This window comes from Choristoneura fumiferana, chromosome 17 (genome assembly GCF_025370935.1).
Source record: "Choristoneura fumiferana chromosome 17, NRCan_CFum_1, whole genome shotgun sequence".
Taxonomy (NCBI): domain Eukaryota; kingdom Metazoa; phylum Arthropoda; class Insecta; order Lepidoptera; family Tortricidae; genus Choristoneura; species Choristoneura fumiferana.
The window spans coordinates 12,850,007-12,864,650 of record NC_133488.1 but is presented as its reverse complement, the minus strand read 5'-3'; the positions used below and the strand labels follow the sequence as shown (position 1 = coordinate 12,864,650).

General features: G+C 34.9%; 2 protein-coding genes across 2 annotated transcripts in view; one reads left to right on the top strand and one right to left on the bottom strand.

Annotated features, from left to right (window-relative positions):
* Positions 1-9,100, bottom strand: part of clu (clustered mitochondria protein homolog) — a 43,945-nt gene extending 34,845 nt beyond the window's left edge. Inside the window, 1 exon segment of the mRNA XM_074099813.1 lies at positions 8,878-9,100. Coding sequence (XP_073955914.1) covers positions 8,878-8,995 — 118 coding nt within the window. The 5' untranslated portion in view covers positions 8,996-9,100.
* Positions 9,101-10,906: 1,806 nt separating this feature from the next.
* Positions 10,907-14,644, top strand: part of LOC141437467 (uncharacterized) — a 20,799-nt gene continuing 17,061 nt past the window's right edge. Inside the window, exons 1-2 of the mRNA XM_074100870.1 lie at positions 10,907-10,924; positions 11,188-11,394. Coding sequence (XP_073956971.1) covers positions 11,191-11,394 — 204 coding nt within the window. The 5' untranslated portion in view covers positions 10,907-10,924; positions 11,188-11,190. The remainder of the gene's footprint in view (positions 10,925-11,187; positions 11,395-14,644) is intronic.

Genomic DNA, 14,644 nt, shown 5'->3' with positions numbered 1-14,644 from the left:
AATTTTATTTAGTAGTGTCTATAGCTTAAATGTATGTATTGTATAGCTTACTCGCGCCGTAATTTATCTATTTTGAAAGTACATGCCTTATGATTTTTTTCTTCAATGAGGGCTATCGCGTATGAATTCGCCACTAGAGGCGCTAGTGTAGCGTGAGGTCTCCGAAATGTCAAATCTCATAGTTTTTGGGTGAGCTACGCGGGTTTATTTATAATTAGAATAATTTGGTGAATATTTTGCAATATCTGAAATTAATTATGGCAAACATGCGTTCCGGGGCAATGAATGTCTGTGTTTTGAGACAGTTTTGTCTTTCGGAAACCTTTGTCCTCCCTTTCTTCCGAACAAAACGGGGACTATGCAACAGTGGCATGCTCGATATTTTTATGGTACGGTTTTAAGGTGTATTAAATATGATTTTAATCTAAACTTTGTTTTCACGCCCGTTATAACAGACTTTGAAAGCCATACTTAAAAACCTCACGCAACAGTGCGCCATCTAGTGAGACAAAAAACGATAGCCCTCATTTCTTTACTTATGTTTTAACATCCACAAAATGCCATGCCATTTCCGTTCTGTTTCCGTACCTTTTTAGGGTTCCGTACCCAAAGGGTGCAAACGGGACCCTATTACAGAGACTCCGCTGTCTGTCTGTCTGTCTGTCTGCCTGTCCGTCCGTCTGTCACAGAAGCCGATCTCTGAAGCCGTAAAAGTTAGACACTTGAAAATTTCACAGATTATGTATTACTGTGGCCGCTATAACAACAAATACTAAAAATAAAATAAAGTTACAAATTAAAGGGAGTCGCCATACAAGAAACGTGTTTTTTTAGGCGTTTTTTGGTTGCTAGGCGTTATTAGCAGTTGCTAAGGCGACCGAGTAACCTAGCAACGGGTAGCTATGTCGTTTGAATATTTACCTTTAAGTTTGCGATTTTAATGTTTTATACACTAAAAAAAATCATACTAAGTATTTAACACTATTTACAAGGTTTATAATACAGTTTAAAATTTATTCACACTAGTCGAGCTTCTTATTATTTAATTACACAACATATGAAGTCCAAAGAATTTCCCGCGAATGAACCGCGCTGACAGATTTTTTTTTGCGGGCAATGGCTTCAGAAGCAAATAGCCAGAACCAAAGAGGATGAGAATACAAATTGCTTTTCTTTAGCTTTAGCTTGCCCTGTTTGTTTATTTATTTATTTATTGTTTATTTGGGTCAAATCTAAATTTGACCCACTTCCAGTGGTCCGATCGACTTGAAATTTTGCATAATTATGTAAGTTTGGTGACAATACGATAATCTAGTAGTGACATCTTGGTGGTCCTGCCAGGATCGCCTCTGCAGGAGGGAACTCCTCAATAGTTAATAGTACCGACTTGAAATTTGGTACAGATGTAGTTTAGACGACAATGCAAGTACAGTCAACAAAAAGTACATTCGGCAAAAAAAGCTTGTATTAAAAATGAAATTTTTAACAAAAACATTATATTTATTTGCAGTGTAGTGTACCTAATGTAACTATGTTTGCTCGGGTGGAATCTTTCAACTCATATTAAAAGTGGATATCTTCAACCGATTGAGCTGAAATTTTACACGCATGTATAAATTCGATGACAATGCAATATTATTATAACATGGAGTTGATCTGATGATAAAGCTAGCGAGTGACCATAGACACTCTGTGATAAACGACACGACCGCATCGAGTTTGGACTCGTTTGTCGTCTTGACGAGTACTTTGGTAACCAGGGGCATAAAGTACAGTCAGCAAAAAAACTTATATTAGAAGAATTTTAAGAAAAGCTTTTACTGAACTGTTTACGGAACCCTTCATGTATGAGTCCGACTCGCACTTGACCAATTTTTACATGAACTGTGATGACGTGACGTGACGAGTTTTATTTTAACGAATCTTTGTGGATCACATCACATTCTTATCGCGATACTGCGGTCGTTTTGCCATCGTATCGTTACGAATACGAACAACAAATCATTACAGCCTATATACGTCCCACTGCTGGGCACAGGCCTCCTCTCAGAACAAGAGGGCTTGGGCCATAGTTCCCACGCGGGCCCAGTGCGGATTGGGAACTTCGCACGCACCATTGAATCGCTTCGCAGGTTTGTGCAGGTTTCCTCACAATGTTTTCCTTCACCGCAAAGCTCGTGGTAAATTTCAAATGTAATTCCGTATATGAATTTCGAAAAACTCAGAGGTGCGAGCCGGAGTTCGAACCCACGACCCTCTGCTTGAGAGGCGATAGGTCAAACCACTAGGCCACCACGGCTTTTTTACGAACAACAAACGTAATTTAATTTAGTAATTAATCATGTCTCCCGGCTGAATGATACGCCCAGCCCACTGTGTCAAAGATACCTTTGACAAACATATGATAACCACGTGTAAGTAAAAGCTGGGGGGGGCTTAATCTATTTCAACCTGCTTTTTTGTAATATCATATGGACCCACGGGTTTTTCGTAAGCAAGTGGATAGTAGGTACAAAAACATTAAGTAATTTATCGAGTTAATTAGACTTGTATTCTTGGCAAAGTCGATTAAAACATGAAATCGCCAGTTTGCTATTGAAGAATTTCGTAATTCAACTATCCAATCCGCCGCCTTGAAATGTCGTGGATGATTTAAAACGTTTAACTATAGTGCACGAGTCGGAACTGACTGAAATAGAGTTAAACAAATGTTTCAGTATCCTTAGTGTAAGTTTTCGGTTACAAAATAGGTACATCTCGATCGCGTTCGCGTTGAAATTTGTATGGAAACACGAACAGCGCCTCTAGCGGAGCATTTGCGATGTTCGTGTTTGCATACAAATTGAGATTTTAACGCGAATTGCGAGATTTTAAGGGCACTGGTGCCTGGAAAAAGTTAATGACTGATGTTTCGGCAATGGCCAACTTATTTTTTTAACTTTAAGGTAATATTCGCTGGAAGTTAACTAAAATTAAAAGAATCATTAACCCTTGTACATGGAAATTGTATATTGTTTAACCGATTCAGGAACTTACGGGGTCCCAAATTAATTAGTCGGAACACGCAATGAATCCCTGATGAAAAGAAAATCACATATCTTATTTTCTTGGTCTGATGTGTTTTTAAATAAACTACTGAAGTGTAAATACCTCATTAGTTGTTAACGCCGGAGTGGAGTACGCAATAATCATTTGCATTGCGATCGGTTAGGTAGCTATTAATATCTATTTTATTCCTTTATTTATTTCAATCGCGTTGTTGCAACCTGTTGCAATGCAACTGATGAAAGTAATAAAACATATTTTCATTTATTTGCTTTATATAAAATCGTAATTGTGAAAGTGGTAGAACTGAACATATTTCAGTCTGTTAGAGTTAAATTGTAGGTATGTGACACAAAAACTCAATAGCCTATTAGACGTATTAAATAGATTTATTGTGTCATTTGGTAGATCCCAGTCCCCAAAAATGAAAATAGAGGTGATTCAGTTAGTTAAGGCTACCCTATCGTACCAAGTATAAGTGAGATAAACGGTTCTTTTTTTACTCCGTCTTCGTTGAATTCGTTTATCGCTATCCCGAGGAAACTATGCAATTTTCCGGGATAAATACTATCCTATCTCGTTCCCCGGGACTCAAACCATTTGTATAACGAATTTCATCTAAATCGGTTCATTGGTTTAGAAGTGAAGAGGTAACAAACAAACAAACAGATTTAAAAACTTTCGCATTTATCCTCATCCTTCAATTAAGTGTGTGAGTTTTTCCTCAAATATGCTTGTGAACGATCCATTATAATCAGTGATCGGATTAGGTAGTGCCATTTCGCGGGACTTCGGTGCGTAAGCTTAGTATGGATATAGCTTTTAACCCCGAGATTGCATATGAAAAGCTTAAAGTTAATTTACATCATTTTCATATTACATTTGGTTTGCCGGACTACACTTATACTTGATACTTTATTTTTTGTTACAATTTATTGATAGTAAGCAAGATAATCTAATGTTTAAATTGTAAAATATCTTCGCAAAGAATATTTAAGAGAGTAACAAAGCTATCATGTAGCGATGAACCTTTTTAAGACTTTTTATTTTAAGACTGGGCTGGGCAGTTCTTTCTTTGACGATTGATTAAATACAATTGACGTCATTGGAAAAATATCTCATATTGAGTTAAAATAATTAGGTACGTGTTTTAAGGTTACTATTGTTCTTCGGTTGGTTAAGTTTGCACACATTATTAAGTGACTGGTTTAATCAACGACTTGGGCTTGTTTATCGGACTTTGCGATCATCTTATTGCGACTATTTTTATAAAAATAGTAGTTTATTTATCATTACTGATAAATAAACGATGTATTTGCATTACAATGACAAAATCTTTTATTTTGCGTTTTCTTATATTATCTACTTCAATTAATGACATGCCAGGAATTTTTTGTGTAAAAACACGAGTCCCGGAATCCCGAGTCTTATCCATGATATGTACAATGTTTACGGTATTCACCCGAAATGGCACTACCTAATCCGATCACTGATTATAATATCAATAACTGAACTGAGGGTATAAGGTTGGTTCTACTTTTCTTACTTTATTAGTCCTACTATATCCATATCCATACTTAATATTATAAATGCGAAAGTATGTCTGTCTGTCTGTCTGTCCGTCTGTTACGCTTTCACGCCTAAACCGCTAAACCGATTTTGATGAAATTTGGTACAGATATAGAATAGACCTTGGGAAAGAACATCAGAGGCTATCTTTTATCGTGAAAAAGGGGCTTTAAGGGGTTGAAATAGGGGATGAATAAGAAAGTCGAAGATAAAACCATGAAACTTGGCTTTTAGGCACTTAATAAGAAATAAATCAATATTTGTTTGAGCTTTTTTGAAAATTTGACCTGTGAGGGGGTGAAATAGGGGATGAAAATTTATATGGAAGGTCGTCATTATCGAAGATAAAGCGATGAATCTTTATTAAACTTGCCATTTCGGCACTTGATAAGAGGTAAATAGATATTTGTTCACGTGTTTTTTTTAATTCTTCCTGTGAGGGGGTGAAATAGGGGACGAAAGTTTATAAGTATGGAAGATCGTCATTGTCGAAGATAAATCAATGGTTCTCTATGAAACTTGGCATTTGGGCACGTGGTAAGAGATAAATAGATATTTGTTCGCGCGGTTTTTAACACTCTTCCTGCGAGGGGGTGACATAGGGGATGAAACTTTATATGGAAGATCGTTGTTGTCGAAGATAAATCGTTGGTTCTTTATGAAACTTGGCATTTGGGCACATGATAAGAGATAACGAGATATTTATTCGCGCGTTTTTTATAATTCTTCCTGTGAGGGGGTGAAATAGGGGATGAAACTTTATATGGAAGATCGTCATTGTCGAAGATAAATCGATGGTTCTTTATGAAACTTGGCATTTGGGCACTTATAAGAAATAATAAATAGATATTTGTTCAAGTGATTTTGAAAATTTTACCTCCGAGGTGATGTTAGCAGAGATGATGCAGTGTTAGCAGAGCCTTCTACGGTCAAGCAAAATGTACGCAATGTGGGTTTTCATTTTAGATGGCTTATTGACATAGACAGTCAGACATGAAAAATTATAATTTTCAGATTTTTCTTATTTATTAAGCTATAAGAGCTACCTTTATGCAAAATTCCAAGTTTTGATAAGGTGATTTACATGGAAACACCTTTTTAATGACTGTAGCTTTTGATTGCCTTGACTTAGAAGTTTGATTTTTTCACAGCTTTCGGCCCTATTGACCTGAGTTTAGGGTTGCAATTTCAACTCGATACCGATACTCCGCTTTACGAGATAAAGGGTCTTGACATACGGACGGACGGACAGCAAAGTGATCCTATAAGGGTTCTATTTCTTCCTCTTGAGCTACGGAACCCTAAAAAACATTTGTTCCGGCGCTTTTCAAATTTCGACCTATTTACTTGAAAATATGGGGATGAAAGTTCTTAAGGAATTCCAAACAAATGATGATGATGAAAGAACATGATAACTCAAAAATAGTTCACTTTTGCATAATGCATATGGGGGTTAAAATTATCCCAAATAGACACCCCTATCACCTCCTAACGGGATCGGGAATACGTCGAATTACCAATAACCCTGTATTAATTACTATATGTTTCAAGAATATTTGTCAAAGATTAGATTTTCTGAATTCTTTCCTTAGGCTGTTATGGTGTATTTGAGGCATTTGGTAAAAAAACCTAAGCTAACTAATGGAGGAAAATTTAGTTTTATTCTAAATGACATTAACTCAAAATCTAGGTATTTTTACTGAACCTAAAGTTATTAAGGTCATTTTGAGAGGTAATTAGCAGCCCTATCAAATGTTGATGGATTATCATCAGCTTCTAGGACAGTGCCTCTGAGCCTAAACGCAAATGGACAGACAGGCGGACATGGCAAGACAATAAGGGTAGCTTGTTGGGCTATGTAACCCTAAAAAAAAAAGCAACAGACCAGACAGGAGTAGGCTGTGTTATTTGTAAGTACCTCTATTTTTAGTGCATGTCATACTGCTAAGATCAAAACTCAATAGTTCCTGAATCTTACAAGAAAATCATACAAATGAAAATAGCCCTACACCAGAAGTTTACACTTGCCTGTAGGAGAAATCTATGCACAGTATTATGACACTTTAGTAAACTAAATAGGCCTTAAATGAGGCAAAACTAAAATAGGTAGTCCCACTCAACAACTACACCGGATATAAATTACATTTTAAAAAAGGATTGCTTTATGAATAATGAATGTATTCTATAAGTAGCCAAACACAGCACAAGACATTTTTGCATTAATGAAAAATAACAATGACTATTATAATACTTTTGTAGGTTTTTTTTTACAAAGAGACATTATAATCCGTAAGTACCTGAGAAGCATAACTGCCACATTTTACTATTTTCGGTTTTACCACCCTAATTGTTGGGTATGCTTGTATGCTACAATTTGACACAAAAACACGTCTGTAAAGTTTTGGAAATGGCACTTGCAGTGTTATGCTTCTCAGGAACGACAATTGAGATTTTTCTACTGTAGCTATAACTATACATTAATATCAGATGTATAAACAGTCCTAAATATACAAGGTATCTAATAAGGAAATAAGTAAGTATGATAGTGAAGTATCATAGTGGATGTATCTCTATCTGCATGGATAGGTTTCCAAAGCCTTTTTAATTAAAGCCAATTCCATGTGAATTTAGTCAGCCATAACAAAAAAAACTGTTAAAATGATCAACAACATTCAATGAATCACGCAAAATGGGCCACCCAGACGTCGAGTTGCGGAAAACAGCCCGCTACAACTTATACCTATCAACAACATTCACAAAAGATGGTTAAGTAGGTAAATCCAAAACTTCACATACTGATTTCAGTGAAAATTAACCATAGTCAAAGAGAAATAGCACATAATAAGCAAATAAAAATAGCACAGTATTTCCGCAGGGACAAGACTTGGGGGAATTGTACATATAGTTGTTATTTTTAGGATAGTTTAGTATAAGTACTTCAATTGTACCTTTTCAATAATGTGTTTGTTTAAATAAAATATATATTCCAAAGTTAAATTATAAAAGTAAAATTATTTAAAACAACAACAAATTTTATGGAAATTTAAACTAACAAGTTTTTTTTATCTAGTATTTTAACGAGGCTTTAGTACACCAAATGTGACTATGTCAGCCTCATGGGGAGCCTCAGTTATATACACCACACTACAAATTTTACACTCCTTTGCACTGAAGCCACGTCTGGATGCAAAGGCCTGTCTAATGAAAAACTAACAAGTTTTATTATATGAAAGTTTATAATTATAAGATTTTTTAATAAATTCTAAATTGCAACACTCGGATTTAACAGGATATAGGGACTAAATCATAAAGCAGATCTAATTTGTACCATATGTAGGGAGTTTCCTGGCTGCAATTTATCACAGACTTCTTTATATTGTTTCCTTGAAATGAAATCCTGTTTGTCAGTCTCTGTTATCAAAGCAATGGTTTCAAAATTATGCTACAAAAAATGTATAGGTACTTTAGCCATGTCAAATCAAATGATTGCTTATTTCCCGAACCTTGAGTACAGCAAAATTAGTGTAATTCAGTATTCAACCTACTTCAGTTCATGTGTGAAATATAAATTTTGTACTTTGCTTACATAAGCCATGTAATTACTTAAATTATAATTAAGAAAAGTTAGAACTGAAGGGCACCATAGGTCATGCCAATACTGCATTTTCATTTGCAAGCATAATTTATTGATTGTGCATGTATTTACATACATTTTAAAATGCCATAGCACTGTACAATGGAAAGATTTTAAATAAAGTCCATCATGCTTAGCTCCATTAATACTAGATAGTTAAAGCTAGAAAAAAAAGGAACTTATTTTCAGAATTATTTTTAAATGTAAGTATATACAAATATATTATGTATCAAAGTGATAAGCATGATCATTTTATTTTGAATATGCAATCATTACACAACTACTTATAAGTATTACATAGTTATAGTATACTGTATAGGCCTACCATCTGTCCTTGGCAACTAAAAATATTACTCTACATACGTACTCTAAGTACGTAAAATAGAGGACGAAAAAGAGGATACCTGCATGCTCCCTAGTTACTACTTAGGTAGCAAAAATGTGTGCAAAGTGCACATGAGAGAATTGATCACATGATGCAGAACCAAATTTTAGTCACATGACTTAAAAATTTAACTGAATGCACTTTGTACGACAAAGGTAACAAAGTTAAAATATTGAGTTCTGGTAATAACCATACTCAATGTTACATAACTGAATGCATGAACATTTATAAAGTTAAAACTTACCCTTGATAACATTCTCGCTACCACTCTTGTCCTTCACATTGCTACCAGTCGAACTATTTTTCACTTTTTGGGAAGTATTTTTTGAAGAGTTCTCATTCACTTCACTTCCGAGAGCCATCACAACACGAGGAACAAATCCGGCACCGATTGACCGCGACAAGCACGGCACCACACTCAGCTGAAGCAGCACATGCGGTACAATTAAGGTTCAATTTCGACTGACAGGAGATGTAATTCGCAAGGTAACTGTGAAAATTTAAATAGATATATAAGTAACAGAAAAATCTTAGCAGATTCCTGCTAACTGAAACTGAGCGGGTTATAATTTTCTACTGCCGTATATAACAAATTTCCCGTTAAATAGCGTATTACATTGCGTGGTTTCCGTTGTTTAGCCAAAGTGAAGCGATTCAACTAGGGCAGTGGAAGTGATAGGAGAAAAATTCTCATCTTTGCTCCTCCCTCATTCTAAAGCGACATCTAGTGGCAAATCTTTTGAATGTAAATCAATGACGTCTTTAATGGAAGCGTTCAGTTAAAGTTTACGTTTAGTAAATTTACGTTTCAATTAAAAGCCGATTTTTTTTATAAAAAGATAAGCCTGAGAAGCTCCATTTGTTTTTACATTTGAAACTTAACGGCAAAATTTTCAAATGTTTTAAAATGAACGAAACTTAATGCAATGATTTAATCTAATTTTTGCTCAACTGCACCAAGGAGGGTTATGTTTTTTTCTAGCGTATGTATGTATGTATGTATGTATGAGGGTATTTATGTCCATTTCTTTGGTCCTCGCTGCAGCCTAAACGGCTAGACGGATTTTAACATATAAGGTATCATTCGATTCGTCATAATTGTCGCAGTGACATAGGTTATATTATAATATGGCTTTTGCGAAAAAAAATATGGCGGAGGAATGAAAAAAAAAATATTTTGTATTGTAACAATATGGGTATCAAATGAAAGCTAATAATTAGCCCATTCTAAGTATATGGGTTATAATACTTTTAATCTACCGTTTTCACATAAATATCAAAAAAGTGTCAAATAAAACATTAAATTAAAAAAATCAAAAACCCGACTGCCAAAACTAAAAGGAAAAAATAAGCCTAGTGATCTAGAACTCTGTTACGTAGCTAATTTAAAGTTCAACAGTCGGGACCCATTTAAATCGTGACGCTCAAAAAGTCTTAGTAATGGGTGTTGAAGTTTAAATTAGCTACTTAACAGAGTTCTAGACCACTAGGCTTATTTTCTTCCTTTTAGTTTTGGCAGTCGGGTTTTTGTTTTTTTTAATTATTGACAACAAGTGACAACAAACTAGCACCCGACTAAATTAAATAACATTTTATTTGAATAGCTGTTTAACGACAGATGCCTTTTGAAAATGACTGGTATATTAGCCACAGAAATCGACCAATAAGCAGCGGTGCATTTGATGAACCTAGAATAAAACTGATACAACTCGAAATATTCTAATTTAAAACTCAACCAGATTCTGTTCATTTTGTTTGTTGTTGTTTTGTTTCTTTTGGAAATATGGCTATTTCGAATTGTGTTAGTTCATTCTAAACTTGCGAATAGGCGCCAAATGCACCGCCACCTATTGGTCAATTTATTTTAGTCACCTGTGGGCTGTTTATACACAAAAGTAATAATAGTAATAATCGGGTAAGTTTGGCATTAAGCTGCCTGCTCTCTATAGTAATGCCTACCTCTATGGGTTTTACATATACTCTTGAATCCACGCCAAAGACTACTTGAATCTGAATAGCCTCGTAGCCGAACAGGCCACTATTAATAAAAAAAACAGATACGTCAAATTCTCAAATTAATTTGTCAAGCAAGATGAGTGAGTGGGTATTTTTATTTATGGTTATTCTGTTTTGTTTGCACTAAATAGTTTAATATTTGGTAATTAAAACGGATGCCGAAAATCTTCATGGTATCGATTTATATTTAAGAATACAAAATTAGCTTTAACTCGTGTTGTAGTAAATAAAGTAAATAGAAAACGATCATACTGGCGTCAGAAAACTACACTAAGGTAAGTTTGTTAAAAACTGTTAAAATTGGTAGCATTTTGGTAATTTTAAAGCTTCAGACTACTGTAATTGTATCCTACTTGTGTCTTCTCGCTTACGATGTTGTGAATGCTGCAGACCTGTTAAACTATGACCATGTCTCTCAAGCAAAATATATTCTATGAAGTAGACCAGACGGTAGGTAATTATTTAGTTTCTTTTCCAAAGTCTTAGTATGAATATAATAATTTTATTATATTATATCAGTGGTTAAATATATTTTCAGAAAATGCTGGACGGGTGGTATTGCCGCTCCATTGCCAACATGCAGGCAACGGAGGCTGCAAGCATGAGTAGCGCCGCGCCGGCGGAGCCCCCGCGCGCGCCCCCTCCAGAGGACTACTCTAGCGACAGCAGCAGTGAGCCTGAGCCAGAAACCAACTACAAATCTCATTACCTTACCCTTAAAAAGAAACTGAAATATCTCATTTATGTGAGCGCCATAGGTACATTAGATTGTAAATGATAAATATATTGAAGAGAAGAGTCAAGGAGAGCCATATCATTTGGCTTAAGCTACTGTTACACATGCTCATTAGCAGCACAAAAGCATGCTAATTGAGCAAATGCTACCTAGTTGCATGTGTGTACAGGACATGCTACTATTGAGCATGCTAGTTGATGCTTGGGTGGAAGGGGGAAAGGTAATAAGCAAGTGTGAATGTGTTTGCTTAATGAGCATGCTAGTATTGGTAGTGCCACGAGACTTGCAAGTGAAAGATTACGAAAAAAAGTTACTAAAAGTGTTTTTTTTATAAATTCATTATTTTATTACCGTTGAATTTTGTGAAAAGCCGTAACGGCCACAGGGTTGCAACTGTAGGTCGTTGACTTTGAGATTTTATGGCCTGAAAGCCATAGAACACGGTAATTGCCGTGGCAACACTGATTTTGAACTAGCAGAGAGCATGTGTGATCAAAAGGCATGTTGAAAATACAAACTGAGACATGGATGCACAGAAAAACCAGAAAAAGGGACCAGTGCTGGGAATCAAACCCAGGTCCTCAGCAATCCGTGATGTGTGCTATAACCCCCTACACCACCGCTGGACAGGAGTCTAGACACAATTTTCTCCTATGCACGCATATCTCAGGTTGCTTTTTTCTACTACGCTACTTAAGCAGCAGCACTAGCGACATCTATATACCCGTAAAAGTAACAAATTTGGAGTTGAAATAAAAAATACAAAAAGACTCCAAAAACCAATCATAAAAGGCATGTGTATCGTAGTGTTTGTTTTGAGCATGCTTATTTAGGAGCATACTCAAAACTAGCACCCTTATTGCTAACAAATGCAAACAGTCCATGAGCATGCTCATTACCATACCCTGGGACTTTCAGAGCATGGATGATTGACATTAGCCAAAGAGTAGGTATCGAGTTAAAAAACAGAGTGCACTCTAGCTGGTTTCTACATAATGAATAATTAATCAATTAGAAAAAAATACATGATATTTAAAACACAAAAAATATAAATACTTTGTAAGATGAAATCATTTCAATTTTAATCAAATTAAGTTTGAAACGGTTATTAATAAATTTTATTTGGTTTTAAATAAAAATTTTGGCTATAGCACACTAAACATCATGAACGAATTGTTACAAGGCAATGAAGTAGAATTGCTATCGCAAACACATCATGCACCAATTGATTTCTTCAAGAAATTTAAATATGCACCTATTATAACTGCCGACGTAAAAAAATCATTCAGTGGGTTAAAATGGATATTTACAGCAAGACACCGCGCCGCTGCTTAACTGTTCGAAATTTAGAAAAGATATTAATAATTTATTTTGAAAATCGTAAAGTACTAAATTTACTGCAGGTAATTAATTAACGTTTTTTTATTATTATCTCATAACATAAGCCTTGGGACTAAACCTAAAGTACTAGTATAGTTTACAATTCGCAGTGAGGTAATTATTCATTTAATTAGGCATAATATGATGTTTTGTCAAAATAAACCTATCTATTAATGTCTACTCTTTAGCAAATTGTTTGTGCCCCGAAAGTCCCGGGGTATGCTCATTACTGGCATGCTCATAAGCATGCTAGTCACAAGCATGTGTAACAGTAGCTTAAGGTTGAACTTCAATATGTCACTTTAGCAAAATGAGCTATAGACAAACTTTACAGGCTACTAAGAATCCTATCTTATTATATAGATAGTGGCATGAGACTTGAAGTGAATAATTACACACAATACAAAAATAACTGATTGCACAAGAGAAGAATGAATAAAATGAATGAGTAAATGTCAAAATCCTGTAGTCATTGTCATTACACAACATGTTGTAGCTATGTGTGTGTAATCAAATCATTCTCTACAACTCTTGTGGCACTACCTATAACTCGTATTTGACAACTCCTGATTTTGCCATATCTTAATATTATTACGAAAATATAGATAAACACTCTCTAGTGTTTAGCAAAGAGAAAATTTAAATCGGTTGAAAATTGGATTTAAGTGATTTTTGAAAAATCTATAATACCTGTCTCTTTCTCAAACGCTTTTCTCTATGCAGCAAGTATGGCGGTACTGGCGTGTGACGTCACATGCCAGTATCTTTCTCTGTCTAATCTTGAATTTCAAACCTTTATAACTTTGTTATTTGTAAAGGTAGCTTAAAAATTGTGTTTCTATTCGATAACAGGCATTGTGTAGTTTTAATTTATAAAACATATACAAAATAGTCAAATACCGTATTGTAAATGTGAAAGTTTGGGTGTTTAGATTATTTGGATATTTCAATGTTTGTATGGAGTACAAAAAAATGGAGTAAAAAATATAAACAATTTTAACTATGTCCTGTATGAGTTACCTAACATGTCTAACGTTCTGCACCAGTCACCATCAATCTGGCATGGCAGAGTACTGTTATTTGAGAATATGAAAATGCAACAATAAAAACTCACTAAAATCATATTGTTATTAACTGGGCTAGATACAATAGTAGACAAAAACTTTTTTTCTTTTAGAAAATGAATGCTTTCAAGATGCTTTGAGATGTAGCCAGAAGAGACTGTTTGAAGGTTTCCCGGGACCGCAGCTTCCTCCTAGACAGATTACTGCAATATGAGAAGCCGCGACAGCTCAACCTCGGAGAGTGAAGATACAGAGTCATCAGATGACACTGATTACAATCGCGCTGATATCTTAAAACGGTAAATTATCAAAAAGTAGAACTAAACAAATAGCATAATCTAATTACACACATGGTTGGAAGTTGGTAGTTTACAGTAGCCAACAGTCTTAACACATTAACGCCAAGATCCTGGAAGAACCCAGTTAATTTCTTTGTTCATTGGCAGTTTTCAGCTACAAAACTGTTAAATGACCATTTGTGAAAAATAACATTCAAGAATAATCAGTAAAATAAGACTATTAAGTATTAACTGTATCTGCTCACAAGTATCTTAAATATTTGATAAAATTTATAGAAAAAAAAATTGAGGCAAGTGCTGCACACCAAAATCTCTCAGCTGCAGCCTCTAACAAGGGGCCAGTGCTGTCAAAAGGAAAAGAGCAGTTGTTCCTAAGAAGCCTCCTAATACTCACACATGCTGTAAGTAAATTAGATTTTTTTTCTTTTGGTAGAATAAAAAATATTTGACTAAGAGACGTATTCTGACCATAGTAATTTAGTGCCTGTGAAAATATCCTTCGGAAATTTTTAAGCT